We start from the raw sequence: 18,541 nt of genomic DNA on the forward strand, positions 1-18,541 counted from the left end.
GGGCAGTGCTGTGGGGTCTCTCCTCTCTCAGCACCATGGACAGCACCCAGGGAGCCCATGGAGGGTGGGCAGCACTGTGGGGTGTCTCCTCTCTCAGCACCATGGACAGCACCCAGGGAGCCCATGGAGGGTTGGCAGGGCTGTGGGGTCTCTCCTCTCTCAGCACCATGCACAGCACCCAGGGAGCCCATGGAGGGTGGGCATGGATGTAGGATACTACTATCTTTATGTTGAGCACATGTTACAATGTGCAAGGACCCAGGTTCGAGCCCCCAGTCCCCACTTGTAGGAGGAAATCTTTGTGAGTGGTGAAGCAGGGCTGCAGGTGTCTCTCTGTCTCTCTCCCTCTCTGTCTCCCTTTCCCCTCTCAATTTCTCTGTCTCTATCCAATAATATATATATATATATATTAAAAATAAACAAGTAGAGTGAAGAGACAACCCAGACGATGAACCAATTCATATGGACAGTTCAATTCTTTCTCCTCCACCGTCATACCAATGTCACAGTAAGCTCCCCAGAACCACAGGGCCTCTCGGATGCATTGTGTCTGTCTGTCTGTCTGTCTGTCTGTCTGTCTGTCTGTCTGTCTTCTCAACCCCTCCCTCCCCATGCTGTGCAGCCCGAAGGAGTTCGAGTCAACAAGACAGTGGCTGTCTGCACGCTAAATCCTGAATCCCTGGGACAAAGTGAGTCAGCCCAAGAGAGGAAGTGGGGGTGGAGCAGGCTGGTGGGAAGGGCTTGAAGCCATCTCCCCATCTCTCTCTCTCCTCTCTCTCTCTCTCTATCTCTCTCACTGGCTCACAGACGGTGTGCAGCGAGAGGAGATCCCAGCGGCAGACATCAGTGACCAAGTTCCAGACACAGACATAGAAACCAATATCCTCGTGCAAGGTGAGAGGCTCTTGACATTGACCCCTTGGGTACCTTGGGGTGTCCTTGCACCATGCACAGCACTCAGGGAGCCCATGGAGGGTGGGCAGGGCTGTGGGGTGTCTCCTCTCTCAGCACCAGGCACAGCACCCAGGGAGCCCATGCAGGGTGGGCAGGGCTGTGGGGTGTCTCCTCTCTCAGCACCAGGCACAGCACCCAGGGAGCCCCATGGAGGGTGGGCAGGGCTGTGGGGTCTCTCCTCTCTCAGCACCATGCACAGCACCCAGGGAGCCTCATTGTGAGAGGAGCGGAAGGGAGAGAAGCAGAGTCTCCCTCTGACACATGCAATGTGGAGAATTGAATTCAAAACTTCATGCTTGAGAGCCCAGCACTTTGTCTACTGCACCACCCCCCAGAACTGCAAAATTAAATTATTTTCACTGGAGTGGTGGAAGGAATCAGAGGTGAACGGGAGCATGCACAGACCCATACCAACCAACGCAGTCCTACTCTAGTCTCCCTCCGCCCCATACACCAAAGCTCCCCTCTAGCAAGGGATGGTGGGTGTGATGGCATGTGCATCTGCAGCCTTTCTGTCCTCCACCTGCTGCAGGGACCCCGGTGACCCAGATGACCGAGGATGCCATCGACGGGGAGCGCCTGAAGCACCTGATTGTCACTCCGTCGGGCTGCGGGGAGCAGAACATGATTGGCATGACGCCCACAGTCATTGCCGTCCACTACCTAGACAGCACTGAGCAGTGGGACAAGTTTGGCCTGGAGAAGCGGCAGGAGTCCCTGGAACTCATCCGCAAGGGTGCGTTGCCCCCTCCCCAAACACACACAGCTCTGTGCTCCCTCTGAGGTCCGGCCCCTCTGAGACCCCCACCTTGAACCCCCATTTCTGAGCCCTGTTTTCTTCCCAGCAGCCTTCACTCTTTGAAGACACCCCAGTCTTCCTGGAGCTCCCTGAAGCTTCATCTCTGACCCCTGAACCTCCAGAAGCCCTCACTCTTTGATGAGACCCCAGTCCTTTCTGAGCCCCCTCTCTATCTCCCTGCATGACCCCAGAACTCCAGAAGCTCTCGCTCTTTGATGAGACCCCAGATCCCCTGGATCCCTCTGAACCCCCATCTCTTGAGCCCAGTCTTGCTTAAGACCCAACTGCTTAATGTGACCTCTCTTTGAAGTCTGTCTTCCTGAGACCCCATAGTTCCCCTGAACCCCAGTCTCTGAGCCCTGTCCTGCCTGAGTCCCCATTCCTTGATGAGACCCCAAGTCCTTCTTGATTCCCCCCCAGAACCCCCATCTCTGAGCCCTGTCCTGCCTGAGTCCCCATTCCTTGATGAGACCCCAGCATTCCTGGGTGTCCCCCTCTGAGCCCCCAGCCCACACTCTGTCTTTATTTGTTGAGTTCTTGGTCATCCAGGTCGCCCCTGAACCACCCCCCCTTGCTGAGCTCCGTCCTGCAGAAGCCCCACTCCCCACGGAGGCTCCAGCCTGCCCCCGGAGCCCTCTCTCTGAGACCCTGCTCTTCCCCTCTCTGAACCCCCATTCTGTGCCTTTCCCTTAAGCAATATTTTCCTCGAAGAACTCCCACTCCGGGTGGGGGAGAGAACATAAGGGTTATACAAACAAACTCTCATGCCTGAGGCCCCTAACCAGGTTCAATTCCCCTGCACCACCATAAGCCAGAGCACAGCAGTGCTCTGGTATTTCTCTCGGTCTCTCTCCCTCTGTTTCTCTCTCTCTCTCTGCATTTCTCTCAAAACTAAATAAATACAATATTTTTTTTAAAAAAAGAACTTCCACCCCCCCCTCCTGGGTCCCCAGACCTTCACCCATGAAGGGTCCCCCAGCCCTTCCCCTTCTCCCAGACCCTGCCTCCCCACAATCACTTTTCCAAGTCCTGTCTTCCCTTTTAAGTGCCAACACGACTTTCCCAACCGTGCACCCCCTTTCTCCTCTGAGCTCTCATAGACACCCCCATCTTTCACCGACCTCCTTCCGCCCCCCGCCCCTCCATCCCAGTGACACCCCCTGTTTCTCCACAGGGTACACCCAGCAGCTGGCTTACAGACAACCCAGCTCAGCCTATGCTGCCTTCCAGAAGCGACCACCCAGCACCTGGTGAGTGTCCAGGGGTGGGGAGGGGTCACACCATGCCCCCCCAAAACCCTGAGCGAGACCTTCATGTCACCCGGGACCACCCAGTCTGCCTCCCTCCCTCACAGTGCAGTGGGTCTGGCCCTGTCTCCCCGCCAAGTCAGAGGTTCCCTCCCCCCGCCCCCACCCGCACCTGCACCTGCACCTGCACTTGCACCCAGGCCTGGAGTTCAGAGGTCAGGCTAACACCTGTACAGACACACCTGTATAGCTCCAAACAGACAACTGGCTCCACCCCCCCCAGCTCATTCATTGGCCCGCTGGCATGGCAATCTTGGGATCTCACTTTTGATTGGCTGATGTGATGGCTCCGCCTCCTCCCCAGGCTCACCGCCTACGTGGTGAAGGTCTTCTCTCTGGCCTCGAACCTCATCGCCATTGACTCCCAGGTCCTCTGTGGTGCCGTCAAATGGCTCATCCTGCAGAAGCAAAAACCAGACGGGATCTTCCAGGAGGACGCACCTGTGATGTCTTCAGGAATGACTGTAAGGCCCAGTCCAGTGTGTGTGTGTGGGGAGGGGGAATGGGGTGCTGGAATCTAGCACTCTCTCCCCCCAACACTAGAGGCCTTGACAGACACGCTGTTCCCCCCTGACCTCTCTCCACCTTCTTAGACAATGGAGTCCTGATGACTTCAACCGCACCCTCCTCCACCCCAATCCTTTGGTTACACTTTGGCCTTTCCACTGAGTCCTGTCTATCCTCATGGCCCTGTCCACCACACTGTTTTGTTCTTGACTATTTGCTGAACTGACTTGGTTCATGTGGGAAGACATGAATGAATGAATGAATGAATGAATGAATGAATGAATGAATGAATGAATGAATGAGGAAAAGGCCTAGGTCTGCCCTGCTATGCAAGAGATTTGGGGATAATGGCTTGGTGTGTATTGGGATTACACTGGTTACACCCTACTCCTGTTTCCCGCCCTAGGGTGGCATGCAGAATGCTCAGGAGAAAGACATGGCCCTCACTGCCTTTGTCCTCATCGCCCTGCATGAGGCCAAGGATATCTGCGAGGGACAGGTCAACGTAAGTGTCCCCAGAGCATGCCTGTCTAGCAGAGCAATGTTCAACACCCCCATCCCCAAAGAAGAAAAAAAAAATACAGCCACTAGAAGGGTTCACGGAAAATTCACAATATTTCTGAGGCAGTTAGCCAAGCCCTCTAGTGAAGATTAATCCTAGCATCCTCATGACCACCTCCAGGGGGGAAAGCTCCAGGGGTGAAGCAGGGCTGCAGATGTCTCTCTGTCTCTCTCTCCCTCTCTCTCTCTCCCCTCTCACTAATTCTCCTTGTCCTATCATATAAAGAAAAGAAAAAGAGATAATTTTTTTTCAAAAGAAAGTACAGTTTGCAAGCACTTCAAATGCAGCCTGCAGAATGATTTAACATTTCACGGTTGTCTGTGTGTGTGTGCCCTGTAAGAGGTGGGTATCTGTTATTTCCATGTGATAGAAACACTGTTCTTTCCAATAAGCTGTTTCCCATCTCTTTGTGAATCTACGTACAGCCAAGGAAGTGTTTGCACTGTGGGAATGGGCAGATATTGCACACAATAACTTCCTCTGCCTTTCGTCCTTCTGAGTTTCATGCTCTCATCTGTTCAGTAGGGATATTAATGAAAATAATCATGAAAATTTTTATTGTCCCTTTTGTTGCCCTTGTTTTTTATTGTTGTAGTTATTATTGTTGTTGTTATTAATGTCATTGTTGTTGCATAGGACAGAGAGAAATGGAGAGAGGAGGGGAAGACAGAGGGGGGGAGAGAAAGACAGACACCTGCAGACCTGCTTCACCGCCTGGGAAGCGACTCCCCTGCAGGTGGGGAGCTGGGGGCTCGAACCGGGATCCTTACAAACGTCCTTGCGCTTTGCGCCACCTGCGCTTAACCTGCTGCACTACTGCTGACTCCCTAATCATGGAATTTTTATGAAGGTTAAATGAGTGCGTATATAAATGAACAGTAAGTGCTAGCTGTGGTGATGATGATGATGATGATGGTTGACTAAGAGATGCTTCCTACAATTTGCTGAACTTGAACCATATAAGCACATGATTATCTATGAAGGGATGACTTTGCCACAGTCACATGGGAAGGCTGAAATTGGCCGTGGAGAAAGTATTTATACCAGAGGAATTAATTTGAGGAGCCAGGTGCTGGCACACTTGGTTGAGTGCACATGTTACAATGCACAAGGACCCAAGGTCGAGTCCCTAGTCTCCATCTGCAGGGGGAAAGCTTTGAGAATGATAAAACAGGACTGCAAGCCTCTCTCTCTCTCTCTCTCTCCCCCTCTCATCCTATCTCCCCTTTCCCGCTTGACTTTTGACTGTATTCAATAAATAAATAAATATAATTAAAAAAATTTTAAATCATAAGGGAAAACTCTAAGCAGAATTTGGACTGGAGATGGTGTGTTGCACCAAAGTCAAAGACTCTGGGGTGGAGGGTAGAGGGTTCAGGTCCTGGGTCATGATGGCAGAGGAGGGCCTAGTGGGTGTTGAGCTGTTCTGTGTAAAACTGGGAAATATTATGCATGTACAAACTATTGTATTTTACTGTTGACTGTAAACCATTAATCCTCCAGTATGTAGAGAGAACTCTGGGGGGGGGAATAGTTATGTATTCTTTGAAAATAATGACAATTAATATATATATACATATAATTAATATGGTATATATATTAAAATTTTTAAAGGAATTAATTTGACATTAGGAATGTCCCATGGTAATTGACAATAGATAAACCAGAGTATTTGACACTTTTTCTCACAGAGCCTGGGACGTAGTATCACCAAAGCTGGAGACTTTCTGGAAGCCCAGTACCTGAACTTAAGAAGGCCCTACACTGTGGCCATCGCTGGCTATGCCCTGGCACAGTTGGGCAAACTGGAAGGTCACTACCTTGATAAATTTCTGGGCACAGCCAAAGGTGAGGTCCAGCCTGAGTGGGGGTAATGGGGCCACAGAACTGGGGGTTGTTTGGGGGGGGGGTGAAGAATCATCCTGAACTGGGATGGATAATTCAAAGTCAGCCTTGGCTAGAGAGCCCTAAACTCTGGAATGTTCTCATCAAAGACTCAAAAGAAGTTTCACTGGGTTGCTCATTTCGTGCATGTGTGTGTGTGTGTGTGTGTGTGTGTGTGTGTGTGTGTAACACCTGTTCTAACACGGCCATGTGGAGGCATAAGAAACTTGGACTCTGATACCACATGCCAAATTCTCATTGTGTGGATTTAAGCAAGTCACTGAGTCTCTCTGGGCCTTTGGTTCCTAAGTGAGGGTGTGTGAGTGTGATGCAGAGAGAAGGGAACCTAGCACATAGTTACAGTCCCATTCCTGATTTGGCTTTTACCTGGTTTTTGATCATTAATAATTATTGCAATTAACTTATTAATTACTGCATGCAATGATTGTTCATTGACAATATCTTACTAGCTATTAATAACTATGATGTATTGCTAACCATGAAAGCTTAGCTAACTCCTGAGAGTAACTATTGCAATGAACATATAATATCCTTGCTGCATGGAAGTACTGTTACTAATTAAGACGGCCATTTAATAATGAACAATATTGGGACTGGGTGGTGGTGCACCTGGCTAAGCACTCACATTACAGTGCACAAGGACCCAGGTTTGAGCCCCTGGTCCCTACCTGCAGGGGGAAAGCTTTGCGAGTAGTGATGCAGGGCTGCAGGGGTCTCTCTATATCCCCCTCTCCTCTCAGTTTTTCTCTGTCTCTGCCCACTAGTAAATAAAATCAAAATATTATTTAAAAAAGAACAATATAACAAGTGTCAGAATTATTACTGGTAATACTCATATGATCATTGGGTACAATCACTGTCCATTAACAATGCTAATAGATATCAATCAATAATCTCTAGTAATCAACTACTATTGTTAGCTAATTATTATAATTAACAGTCATCAACGTGTTGCAAATAGTTTCTATGGTGTTATCATTGTTAACTATTGTTCGGTGTTATTCATGATAATAATTGGAGAATTAAGTATTATTAGGCAATCACTTGGTAATCAGGACAAGATAGGAGAAAGCCATGGTAGTAACTGATAATAAGTCTTTGGCTCCAGTAATGACTACAGGTCAGGATGGTCAACCGTGGAAGACCTGCAAGAGACTCTGGGAAATGTACTTCAGTTGGGTTCTTGATGACAGTCTCTGCCTTAAGTATTTTTTTCCCATGGGAGTGAGACATCCCAGTGAAATGACACAGCCCCTGCCATCATGGCCTCATCATGTAGTTGAGGAAAGAAAGGTGGGGAAGGGGCTAACCCCAATAGAAAGGATGGGACACAGAATTCTGGTGGTGGGAACTGTATGGAATTGAACCATTATCCCACAACTTGTAAGTCAATATTAAATCAAGAATAAAGAATTTAGAAAAAGGGTCAGGTGGTGGTGTACCTGGTTAAGCATTCACATAACTGTGCACAAGGACCTGGGTTCAAGACCCTGGTCCCCACCTGCAGGGGGAAAGCTTCATACCTGCAGGGCTGCAGGTGTCTCTCTGTCCCTCTCTCTATCTCACCTCCCTTCTCAGTTTCTCTCTCTTTCTAATAAATAAATAAAATTAAAATATTTTTTTTGAATTAACGGGGGAAAAGAAAGGGTTTTAATACACTGCTGCTGGGACTTGGACATGGCTCACTTGGTAGACAACATGCCTTGGCATAAACTCAGCTCTAGATTTGAGCCCTGGCACCACATGAGAATGCCATCAACAGCACCAGAGAGTTCCATGGGTGGTAAAGTAGAGCTTGGGGTCTCTCCTCTCTCAGCACCATGCACAGCACCCAGGGAGCCCCATGGAGAGTGGGCAGGGCTGTGGGGTCTCTCCTCTCTCAGCACCAGGCACAGCACCCAGGGAGCCCCATGGAGGGTGGGCAGGGCTTTGGGGTCTCTCCTCTCTCAGCACCAGGCACAGCACCCAGGGAGCCCATGGAGGGTGGGCAGGGCTGTGGGGTCTCTCCTCTCTCAGCACCAGGCACAGCACCCAGGGAGCCCATGCAGGGTGGGCAGGGCTGTGGGGTGTCTCCTCTCTCAGCACCATGGACAGCACCCAAGGAGCCCATGGAGGGTGGGCAGGGCTGTGGGGTCTCTCCTCTCTCAGCACCAGGCACAGCACCCAGGGAGCCCCATGGAGGGTGGGCAGGGCTGTGGGGTCTCTCCTCTCTCAGCACCAGGCACAGCACCCAGGGAGCCCCATGGAGGGTGGGCAGGGCTGTGGGGTCTCTCCTCTCTCAGCACCATGCACAGCACCCAGGGAGCCCACGGAGGGTGGGCAGGGCTGTGGGGTCTCTCCTCTCTCAGCACCAGGCACAGCACCCAAGGAGCCCATGGAGGGTGGGCAGGGCTGTGGGGTCTCTCCTCTCTCAGCACCCTGCACAGCACCCAGGGAGCCCCATGGAGGGTGGGCAGGGCTGTGGGGTCTCTCCTCTCTCAGCACCCTGCACAGCACCCAGGGAGCCCCATGGAGGGTGGGTAGGGCAGTGGGGTCTCTCCTCTCTCAGCACCAGGCACAGCACCCAGGGAGCCCATGGAGGGTGGGCAGGGCTGTGGGGTGTCTCCTCTCTCAGCACCATGGACAGCACCCAAGGAGCCCATGGAGGGTGGGCAGGGCTGTGGGGTCTCTCCTCTCTCAGCACCAGGCACAGCACCCAGGGAGCCCATGGAGGGTGGGCAGGGCTGTGGGGTGTCTCCTCTCTCAGCACCATGGACAGCACCCAAGGAGCCCATAGAGGGTGGGCAGGGCTGTGGGGTCTCTCCTCTCTCAGCACCAGGCACAGCACCCAGGGAGTCCATGGAGGGTGGGCAGGGCTGTGGGGTCTCTCCTCTCTCAGCACCAGGCACAGCACCCAGGGAGCCCATGGAGGGTGGGCAGGGCTGTGGGTTCTCTCCTCTCTCAGCACCATGCACAGCACCCAGGGAGCCCCATGAAGGGTGGGCAGGGCTGTGGGGTTTCTCCTCTCTCAGCACCATGGACAGCACCCAGGGAGCCCATGGAGGGTGGGCAGGGCTGTGGGGTGTCTCCTCTCTCAGCACCATGGACAGCACCCAAGGAGCCCATGGAGGGTGGGCAGGGCTGTGGGGTCTCTCCTCTCTCAGCACCAGGCACAGCACCCAGGGAGCCCATGGAGGGTGGGCAGGGCTGTGGGGTCTCTCCTCTCTCAGCACCAGGCACAGCACCCAGGGAGTCCATGGAGGGTGGGCAGGACTGTGGGGTCTCTCCTCTCTCAGCACCAGGCACAGCACCCAGGGAGCCCATGGAGGGTGGGCAGGGCTGTGGGGTCTCTCCTCTCTCAGCACCAGGCACAGCACCCAGGGAGCCCATGGAGGGTGGGCAGGCTGTGGGGTCTCTCCTCTCTCAGCACCAGGCACAGCACCCAGGGAGCCCATGGAGGGTGGGCAGGGCTGTGGGGTCTCTCCTCTCTCAGCACCAGGCACAGCACCCAGGGAGCCCCATGGAGGGTGGGCAGGGCTGTGGGGTCTCTCCTCTCTCAGCACCAGGCACAGCACCCAGGGAGCCCATGGAGGGTGGGCAGGGCTGTGGGGTCTCTCCTCAGATCCCAGGGGGCACCACAGGGATGCTGGATTGTGTGCTCTCTCCTCTCTCTCTCTCTCTCTCTGTTTCTCTGTCTCTCTAAACGAAAAGCAAATTTAAAAACTAGTTCAGGGAAACTGTTCATTAAGGATATCTTGAAGGTCAAAGAACACTACACTCTGTTGTAGAAATTAATTGCTATCACACATCAGAGTGCAACACCAGGGAAGCCCAGGACTCTGTGAGAGGGAGGCAGAATATCCCCTTGGTCTTCATGAGTCATTGGAGCTGCATTGGGTAGGGTGGTGAAGAATGAATCAGGACTTGGTAGACAACTGAACTCCAGGAAGAGGTATCAGTATGGGAAAACTCTCAGAGGGGAGAAGGAGGTGGAAACTCTTACACTGAGCTATTTGGGCTCTAGCTCAGAAGCCTACTAGAAGAAATCAAACTGAGGTGGGGGAAGTTGACAGGAGCCAGCAGACAGAGGAACTTGTGTGTCGGCCTGCATGCTGGACACCAAGGTGGCCAGCATGAGTATCTATCTAAGCGCCCTTTGTGCCCTCTTCACATCAGAGGGAACAGAGAGCAGACGGGGTACTTGGTTTCTCTCTGCAGAGAAGAGCCACTGGGAGGAGCCTGACCAGAGACTTTATAACATAGAAGCCACATCCTACGCCCTCTTGGCCCTGCTGAAGATCAAGGACTTCGACTCCGTGCCACCAGTTGCACGCTGGCTCAATGAGCAAAGATATTATGGAAGCAGTTATGGATCTACCCAGGCAAGTGGCCCCACATTCCCTGGGCACTGGCATCTCAACCCCCTTTGGTCTCCTAGTGGGTTCCAGAAAATATGGTGATACCAAGAGATGTGCTTCTCCTGTCCCACTGCCAAGATGTATAGAGCATTTTTGTTGCTTATAACCCATGTGTGGATTCTTGACTTCATTCTGGATCTCTCTCTTAGGTTCTGAACCTCCCCCCACTAGTGTCTAGGCCAAGGGGGGATCCAAGTTCATCTGTGATTCTCCACCCACCCCCACCTTTCTCTCTCTAGTGGTTGTAGATCACTTCCTCAGTTCCACCAGGAACTTTCTGACAGGAAGTTCCGCCATCTTGTTCTGTCTCCTTGGTGTGTTCTAAATCAAGTCCTCACAGGAGGGTTCAGGACCATGTTCTTGGTTCACTCCAGTTCTTGGGGGTTTTTCCCCTGGTCTTCCTGTGGGTTCTAGAGCAGGTTCTCGACCATTCTGTGGCATGATCTGACACACGCCCTTCTGCCTACTAGGTTCTAGACCATGACTTCAGTAATCTCACATTCTGACGACCTCATGATCCACACCCCCTTCATCCTGGTGGGCTCGGCACCACCTTGGGATTCTAGCTCACTAGTTCAGTGTTTCCAGGTTTCAACATTTCACAAGTGGGTTCTAGAAATCCACATTGCTGTCCCTTCACTTTTGGGTATGCCATTTCTAGTGGTTTCTAGGACAGACACCTTTGCATTGTCTCCGTGATCTAAGTCTCTGTTCCTTGAGGAATTCCAGAACTTGTCTTCAGTCCTCAGAATCACAACCACTGATCTTACCCTCATACTCTCACTGATGGGTTCAAAGCCCATCTTTCTTAGAGAGTTCTAGAACATGTCCCCTGCACATCCTAAATCTTACCCTCACTCTTTCTCTAGTGAGTTCGAGACCACAGTCACACAATCACAGCATCCCAGCTCTGCTCTAAACCTCTCCCTCCTCATGAGTTCTAAAAACAGATCCAGCTCCTTCATCTACCCCTCAGGTCACCTTCTTCCTCTCTTTTCTGGGTTCCAGGCCACCTTCATGGTGTTCCAAGCCCTGGCCCAGTACCAGAAGGACGTCCCCAACCACAAGGACTTGAACTTGGATGTCTCCATCAACCTTCCCAGCCGCAGTAGTCCTGTTACTTATCGTCTTTCTTGGGAATTAGCCAACCTGCAGCGATCAGAAGCGGTACAGTCAAGCCCTCTGGGTCCTGCCCACCACACACAACCAACCAGTACTTGGGGGAGGGAGGCAGAGGGAAGACAGACAACCACTGAAGCTGGCAGCAGGAAGACTGGCTCTCGACACCCATCTCCTCTCTCTACTCCCACTCTCTGCAGACCAAGGAGAATGAAGGCTTCGTCCTGACCGCCAAAGGGAAGGGAGAAGGCACCTTGTCGGTGAGGAAAAGGGTGTTGCATGCAACACACACACACACACACACACACACACACTTTTTTCAGCCCCTCTGCCCCCTCCAGAGAGACTGTCCCTTTTTCCCAGACCCAGGGAGTCAACTATACCTCTCCCTGCCCCTTCTCCCCAGGTGGTAACAGCCTATTATGCCAAAGTCAAAGACAAGGCTTCCTGCAAAAAGTTCAACCTTGATGTTACAATACGGCCAGCTCCAGAGACAGGTAAAAGCAGCAAGGACTCTAGCTGCCCCCCTCTCCCTGCTTCTTCCTGTTCTGTTATCTGATACTCTTCCTGAATGGGTAACCAGGATGTCCTCCCTGTCATTTTGTTTAAGGGTTTGCTTATTATGAGATAGGGAGGGAGGGAGAGAGGTAGAGATAGAGATAGAGATAGAGATAGATAGATAGATAGATAGATAGATAGATAGATAGATAGATAGATAATAGATAGATAGATAGATAAGCAGAGCATTACTTTGGCACATGTGATGCCAGGGATCAAATCCAGGACCTCATGCTTGAGAATCTAGTGCTTTATCCACCGTGCCACCTCCTGGGCTGTGTCCCTCTCATCTCTCTTGTCTGTCTCTAGTCAAGAGGCCCCAGGATGCCAAGAAGACCATGTACCTTGACATCTGTACCAGGTAAGAGAAGGGGTCACTCCTGGGGTACATTTTGGCTTTTATCCCTACCTTCCACATGACTCCATCCATGACCGTTGTCCAATATCCTTTGTCTAGTTTTGGAACACCAGGATTTTGTGCCTGCATGATGCCACCGCTCCTAGTGGACTCTTCTTCTTTTCTAACTTCAGATAAAGGGAGATGTAGAAGAAAGACACCACAGTACCTGTCATTCATAGTGCTCCTATGTAGAGGGTCAGGGGCTTGTACCTATGTCCTCACACATAGCAAATTGTGAACATGTTTACTGCTCCTTTCCTGCTCTTTTTTCCTCCTGAGAACCCTATATTTCTGATATTTACTTTCCTAGTGGAGTCTTCTATCAAAAAGTTGTCTCGTTTTTCCTAGACCGTTTTTTCTCCTTCTACTTTGGAGTCAAAGAGTAAAGTAGACAATGTCTCTTTCCCAGATAGCATCTCCTCTACACTTGCTATTTGAGACTGGAATGAATCGAAACAACATTCACACCCTGTAACTCTGTTTCCAAGTTTTTAAGTTTCCTAGCAAGTGAATCTTTGAGGTCATGGTTTCCCCCTCCCAATCCATTTGTCTATATGGAATTAAGAATTGTGTGTTTCTTCAAACATCCTGACAATGTGTCCCCTAAATTCTTTCTCTGACAGCTTTTCTGGATCTGCATCATTAAGTTTCTGGATGTCATCTTGGTTTTGCAGAACCAGCGTTTTCCTAGTTTTATTCTTCTTGTATAGTTACTGTTGTTGGCCAGCAGGTGGTGCTTGGTTCTGCTTTGTATAAGTTTTGCAGAAGTGATCTAGTCTTTATTATGTCACCTGATATCCCTTAAACAGAGCCCCTAGTCTGGGGAAGGGGCTCATGGGAGAGATCCCAGATCTCCTCTTCCCAGACTGATTCCTGAAAGTGGGAACTCTGCTGTGAGATCTAAGTCACTGCAGGGCAGTGTGATTCTGATCACCAGTGTCTCCATGGCATCTGGGACAACTTAAAAGTTTGGTTGGGAGTCAGGCGGTAGCGCAGCAGGTTAAGCACACATGGTATGAAGTGGAAGGACTGGTGTAAGGATCCTGGTTCGAGCCCCAGGCTCCTCACCTGCAGGGGGGTCGCTTCACAGGTGGTGAAGCAGGTCTGCAGGTGTCCGTCTTCCCCTCCTCTCTCCATGTCTCTCTGTCCTATCTAACAACAACAACATCAGTAACAACAACAATAATATTAACTACAACAACAATAAAAAAACAAGGGTAACAAAAGGGAAAATAAATATAAAAATAAAGAGTTTGGTTGACTTCCCTACTGTACCAGGGTACAGAGTTCAGTTTCCTGGGTCCACTGGCTGACTCGCTTCTACTGCATTTAACAGCCATCCCAACCTCCTATTTTTCTTTAAGTCATTCAGTTCCTGAATGGTTCTGTGCGTTCCCTGTAAACCCACTGGGACCATCCCCACCATGAGACCTGAACCCTCACTCTTTGCCCCATGCAGGTACCTGGGCAATGAAGATGCCAGCATGTCCATCCTGGATATTTCTATGATGACCGGCTTCTCTCCTGACTTTGACGATCTCAACCTGGTAGGAGGGTCCTGAGTTCAGGGAGGCAGGGGTCCTGAAAAGGAGGGAGGAGGGGAGAGGGAAGAGGAAGAGAAAGGGGGCTCTGGGAAGATTCTCACCAACCCTGAATTTCCTCAGCTGAGCAACAGTGTGGACAGATACATCTCCAAGTACGAGATGAACACGGCTGTTTCCCAAACCAAAAACACTCTCATCATCTATCTGGACAAGGTAAAGATCCTCTGGAAACTGTGCTGTATTCTCTTCCTTTTCTTTTTTCCTTGCCTTTTTCTTCTTCTCCTTCTTCTTCCTCTCCCTCTTCCTCTTCTTCTTCTTCTTCTTTTTTAATTTTTTATTTAAGAAAGGATTAATTAACAAAACCATAGGATAGGAGGGGTACAACTCCACACAATTCTCACCACCCAATCTCCATATCCCACCCCCTCCCCTGATAGCTTTCCCATTCTCTATCCCTCTGGGAGCATGGACCCAGGGTCATTGTGGGTTGTAGAAGGTGGAAGGTCTGGCTTCTGTAATTGCTTCCCCGCTGAACATGGGCGTTGACTGGTCGGTCCATACTCCCAGTCTGCCTCTCTCTTTCCCTAGAAGGGTGGGTCTCTGGGGAAGCAGAGCTCCAGGACACATTGGTGGGGTCTTCAGTCCAGGGAAGCCTGGCCAGCATCCTGGTGGCATCTGGAACTTGGTGACTGAAAAGAGAGTTAACATACAAAGCCAAACAAATTGTTGAGCAATCATGGACCCAAAGCTTGGAATAGTGGAGAGGAAGTGTTAGGGAGGTACTCACTGCAAACTCTAGTGCACTTCTGCTTTCAGGTATATATTTTGCACTAGTTTATGGATACGTGTGAACATATGCTCTCTCTCACAGAACCTGGTGTATATCTAGGTTTTTGGGACTTTGTTAGAAAGTGAACCACCTGAGATGGAATTAGAGTGTACTATGAAAGGAAAGGTCTCACCCGAGTAATGAAGCTGAAGGGTTGTCATTCCACACGTGAAGTCTCTGGACACAGTCTGAGCTGAAGCATGTTGAGGCGGCAATCGTTGCGTTGATTGGGTTGCGATTGGCAGAGGCGATATTATTTGGTATGGATTGGGAGAGGCATACGGGAAAGTGGGTCCTATCCAAGGCTTCCAGGACTGGGGGAAGTAGGGGCTCCATAGTGGAGATGTGAGGTTCCTGCTGTCTGAGGGTTCAGAAAGACAATCGATAGTTAATGTTGCCATCACATTATCTGGTAACTGGGTTAACTTTGAAAAGTCCTTTGGTTAGGGTTTGCTGTCCAGTACCCAGTATCTTGTATAGAGCTGTGCTGTTTATTGGTTGCTTCTCATCTACTTGGTCTAGGCTTTTGAGAGTTCTTCTTCTCCTTCTTCTTCTTCTTCTTCTTCTTCTTCTTCTTCTTCTTCTTCTTCTTCCTCTTCTTCCTCTTCCTCTTCTTCTTCTTCTTCCTCTCCTTCTTCTTCTTCTTCCCCTCCTTCTTCTTCTTCTTCTTCCTCTTCTTCTTCTCCTTCTTCTCCTTCTTTCTTCTCTTTCCTCTTCTTTCCTTCCCTTCCCTTTTCTTCTTTTCTCTTTCCTTTCTTTTTTCTCTCTTCTTCCTTTCCTCTTCTTTCTTTTCCTCTTTTCTTTCCTTTTCTTCCTTTCCCTTTCTTTTTCTCACCTCCCCTCTGAATTGTTTTATTTTTCTCCCCAGAGCCCTGCTCAGCTCAGGCTAATGGTGATGTGGTGATGGTTATTGAATCTGAGACCTCAGAGTCTCAAAAATGAAAGTCTTTTCGCATCACCGCCATGCTAGCTAGCTCCTCAGTCCTGCTCCACTAGTTCTTCTGACCCCTACCCTAGGCTGAGCTCTCTCCCAGCTCACCTCACTGACCAGCGAACCGCTCTTCCCCCAACCCCTTCCCAGGTCTCCCACACAGAGGAGGAATGTCTCTCCTTCCGGATTCACCAGTACTTTGAAGTGGGGCTCATCCAGCCTGGATCAGTCAAGGTCTACTCCTATTACAACCTGGGTGAGCCTGCAAGCTGGGGGCTGGGGCTCCAGGGGACCAGGGACCTGTGAGTGGGATATTTGGGGGGATCCCAGAGATTTGTGAGTGGGGTGCCTGGGGTGGATTAGGGAGTCCCAGGGACTTGTGAGTGGAGTATGAGGGGGAGTCTCAGGGACATAATTGGAGTTTCTGAGAGGTCCCAGAAACTGTTTTTGGGATGCCTGGGGTGGGGATTACCAGACATCTGAATGTTGTAGGCCTAGGGAATCAAGAATTGGGGGAGGGGCTGGTACCAGCAGCCCAGGAGACCGGAGTTGGAGTTCTAGTCTAGAGCCTTGGGCCCTCTGAGCTTCCCCTCACACCCCCACACCCCCACATCCACACAGACGAGTCCTGCACCCGCTTCTACCATCCGGAGAAGGAGGACGGGCAGCTGAGCAAGCTTTGCCACCAGGATCTGTGTCGCTGTGCTGAGGGTGGGCACCCTGGGGACCCCCCCAGGCCCCTCCAAGGGCTCCAGAAGGGAGGGGCAGGGAAGGGACATCAGGCCCTACCCCAGAGGGGCAGCGGGATGGGCTCCGGGTGGAAGAGGGAGACTGAGCCCGTCCCCTCCGCCCTGCAGAGAACTGCTTCATGCATCAGGATGACAATGACATCACGCTGGAGTACCGGCTGGACAAGGCCTGCGAGCCCGGAGTGGACTATGGTGGGCGGGGGCTGGGGGAGGGGGTTGTGAGCCTCTGGGGGCGGTGCCAGTGGGCGGGGGGGGGGTGGGGGGTCAAGGTGCTGGGATGGAGCTGCTAGGAGCGGGGAGCCCAGTGACCCCCATTCTGCCCGGGCCTGACCCCCAATGCCCTCCTCCCCACCCCACCCCGCAGTGTACAAGGCCAGGCTGGTGGACATGGAGCTGTCGGAGGACTTTGATGACTACATCCTGGTGGTGGAGCAGATTATCAAGTCTGGTGAGGCCTCTGCCTGTTTCCCTGGGGGATGGGGATGCAGGTCTGGGGGCGAGGGGGCGCCCTCCCTGGGGTTCCCACTCATTCTCTCCTCCTCCCTGCCCCCCAGGCTCTGACGAGGTGAAGGTCGGTGATCGGAGACGGTTCATCAGCCACATCAAATGCAGGAACGCCCTGAGGCTGCAGAAGGGGAAGCAGTACCTCGTGTGGGGGTTGTCCTCCGACCTGTGGGGGGAGAAGCCCAAGTGAGTGGGGGCTGGGGGCGGGCTGGGCATGGGGCCCTGGACACTCTGCACCTGTGACCCCGCTCCTGACCCTGCCCCACCAGGATGTGCCAGGTCCCTGCCCCAGCCCCAGTTCTGACCCCTGCACCCTAGTCCATCACCTTGAACCTGGCCCCTCCCTTGGTCTTGGCCCCAGCCTTGAACCCTGCCCTGGCCCCATCTCTGTCCCTGTCCCTCCAGTCTGGACCATGTCTTCTAGCCCTTCCCTCTGGCCCCCTTTTGCTCTGACCCCTTCCCTGCACCCTGGCCCCTCCTAGGGGCCTAGCTTTGCCCCTCTCCTGAGCCTGACCCCAGCCCTAGATTCAGCTTTGAGTGACAGCGCTGGTCACCCCACCCCTTGGGCCTGGCCCCGCCCCTTCTGAGTGCCACCGGCCCTCTGGCCCCGCCCCTATGTCTGGCCCCACCCCTTATGAGTGCCACCTATTCCTCGGACCCCGCCCCTATATCTAATCCCGCCCTTCCTTATGGCTCCGCCCCTCTCGGCCCCACCCCTGGACCTGGGCCCGCCCCTCTCTGGCCACCCCCCCTCCGTGTATGGCCCCGCCCCTCCCTCTGGCTCTGTTCCTCCTGGCCCCGCCTCTTCTGAGTGCCACCGGCCCTCTGGCCCCGCCCCTATGCCTGGCCCCGCCCCTCCTGGCTGCCACTGGTCCTCCACTCTGGCCCCGCCCCTGACTGCCTCTTGCCCCGCCCCCAGCCTCAGCTACGTGATCGGGAAGGACACGTGGGTGGAGTTGTGGCCCGAGGCGGACGATTGTCAGGACGAGGAGAACGAGAAGGTGTGTCAGGACCTGGCCAGGTTCGCGGATGACATGGTGGTCTTCGGCTGCCCCAACTGACCCCCCCCCCAACACACCCACCTACTTACGCTCCACCTGCCCCTCCCCCAATAAAGCTTTGGTTGTTTTTCACGCCCTTCTCAAAGTCTGCAATGGGATGGGATGGGGTGGAGGGGGGGTGAGAGACAGCTGGGCTCACCTGGCACCCAGCCCCTCCTCCTACGCCCACCTCACTGCTTCACCTGCGAGGTCGGTGGTCTGGGGTCAGAGACAAACAGCTGGACATTTGTGTGTGGCACACACAAACACACAGGCACACACACAAACCTGGCGACATGTGTTTGTTTTTCTCCTTTTTTCATAACTTTTACCTGACAGGACAGAGATAAATTGAAAGGGGAGAGGGAGATAGAAATGTAGAAAGATGGAAAGACACCTGCCACATTCCACTTATGAAGCTTCTCCCCTGCTAGTG

At 52.2% G+C, this 18,541-nt stretch overlaps 1 protein-coding gene across 1 annotated transcript in view; it reads left to right on the forward strand.

The window, feature by feature from the left end:
- Positions 1 to 18,198, forward strand: part of LOC103115216 (complement C3) — a 38,607-nt gene extending 20,409 nt beyond the window's left edge. The window contains exons 22-41 of the mRNA XM_060184123.1: positions 623 to 689; positions 808 to 894; positions 1,487 to 1,690; positions 2,928 to 3,003; positions 3,365 to 3,524; positions 3,974 to 4,072; positions 5,821 to 5,977; positions 10,232 to 10,395; positions 11,440 to 11,598; positions 11,751 to 11,810; positions 11,957 to 12,047; positions 12,418 to 12,469; positions 13,968 to 14,055; positions 14,173 to 14,265; positions 15,963 to 16,068; positions 16,434 to 16,523; positions 16,670 to 16,753; positions 16,926 to 17,009; positions 17,116 to 17,251; positions 17,985 to 18,198. Coding sequence (XP_060040106.1) covers positions 623 to 689; positions 808 to 894; positions 1,487 to 1,690; positions 2,928 to 3,003; positions 3,365 to 3,524; positions 3,974 to 4,072; positions 5,821 to 5,977; positions 10,232 to 10,395; positions 11,440 to 11,598; positions 11,751 to 11,810; positions 11,957 to 12,047; positions 12,418 to 12,469; positions 13,968 to 14,055; positions 14,173 to 14,265; positions 15,963 to 16,068; positions 16,434 to 16,523; positions 16,670 to 16,753; positions 16,926 to 17,009; positions 17,116 to 17,251; positions 17,985 to 18,126 — 2,199 coding nt within the window. The 3' untranslated portion in view covers positions 18,127 to 18,198. The remainder of the gene's footprint in view (positions 1 to 622; positions 690 to 807; positions 895 to 1,486; positions 1,691 to 2,927; positions 3,004 to 3,364; positions 3,525 to 3,973; positions 4,073 to 5,820; positions 5,978 to 10,231; positions 10,396 to 11,439; positions 11,599 to 11,750; positions 11,811 to 11,956; positions 12,048 to 12,417; positions 12,470 to 13,967; positions 14,056 to 14,172; positions 14,266 to 15,962; positions 16,069 to 16,433; positions 16,524 to 16,669; positions 16,754 to 16,925; positions 17,010 to 17,115; positions 17,252 to 17,984) is intronic.
- Positions 18,199 to 18,541: the final 343 nt, after the last annotated feature.

This window comes from Erinaceus europaeus, unplaced genomic scaffold (genome assembly GCF_950295315.1).
Source record: "Erinaceus europaeus unplaced genomic scaffold, mEriEur2.1 scaffold_777, whole genome shotgun sequence".
NCBI classification, from domain to species: domain Eukaryota; kingdom Metazoa; phylum Chordata; class Mammalia; order Eulipotyphla; family Erinaceidae; genus Erinaceus; species Erinaceus europaeus.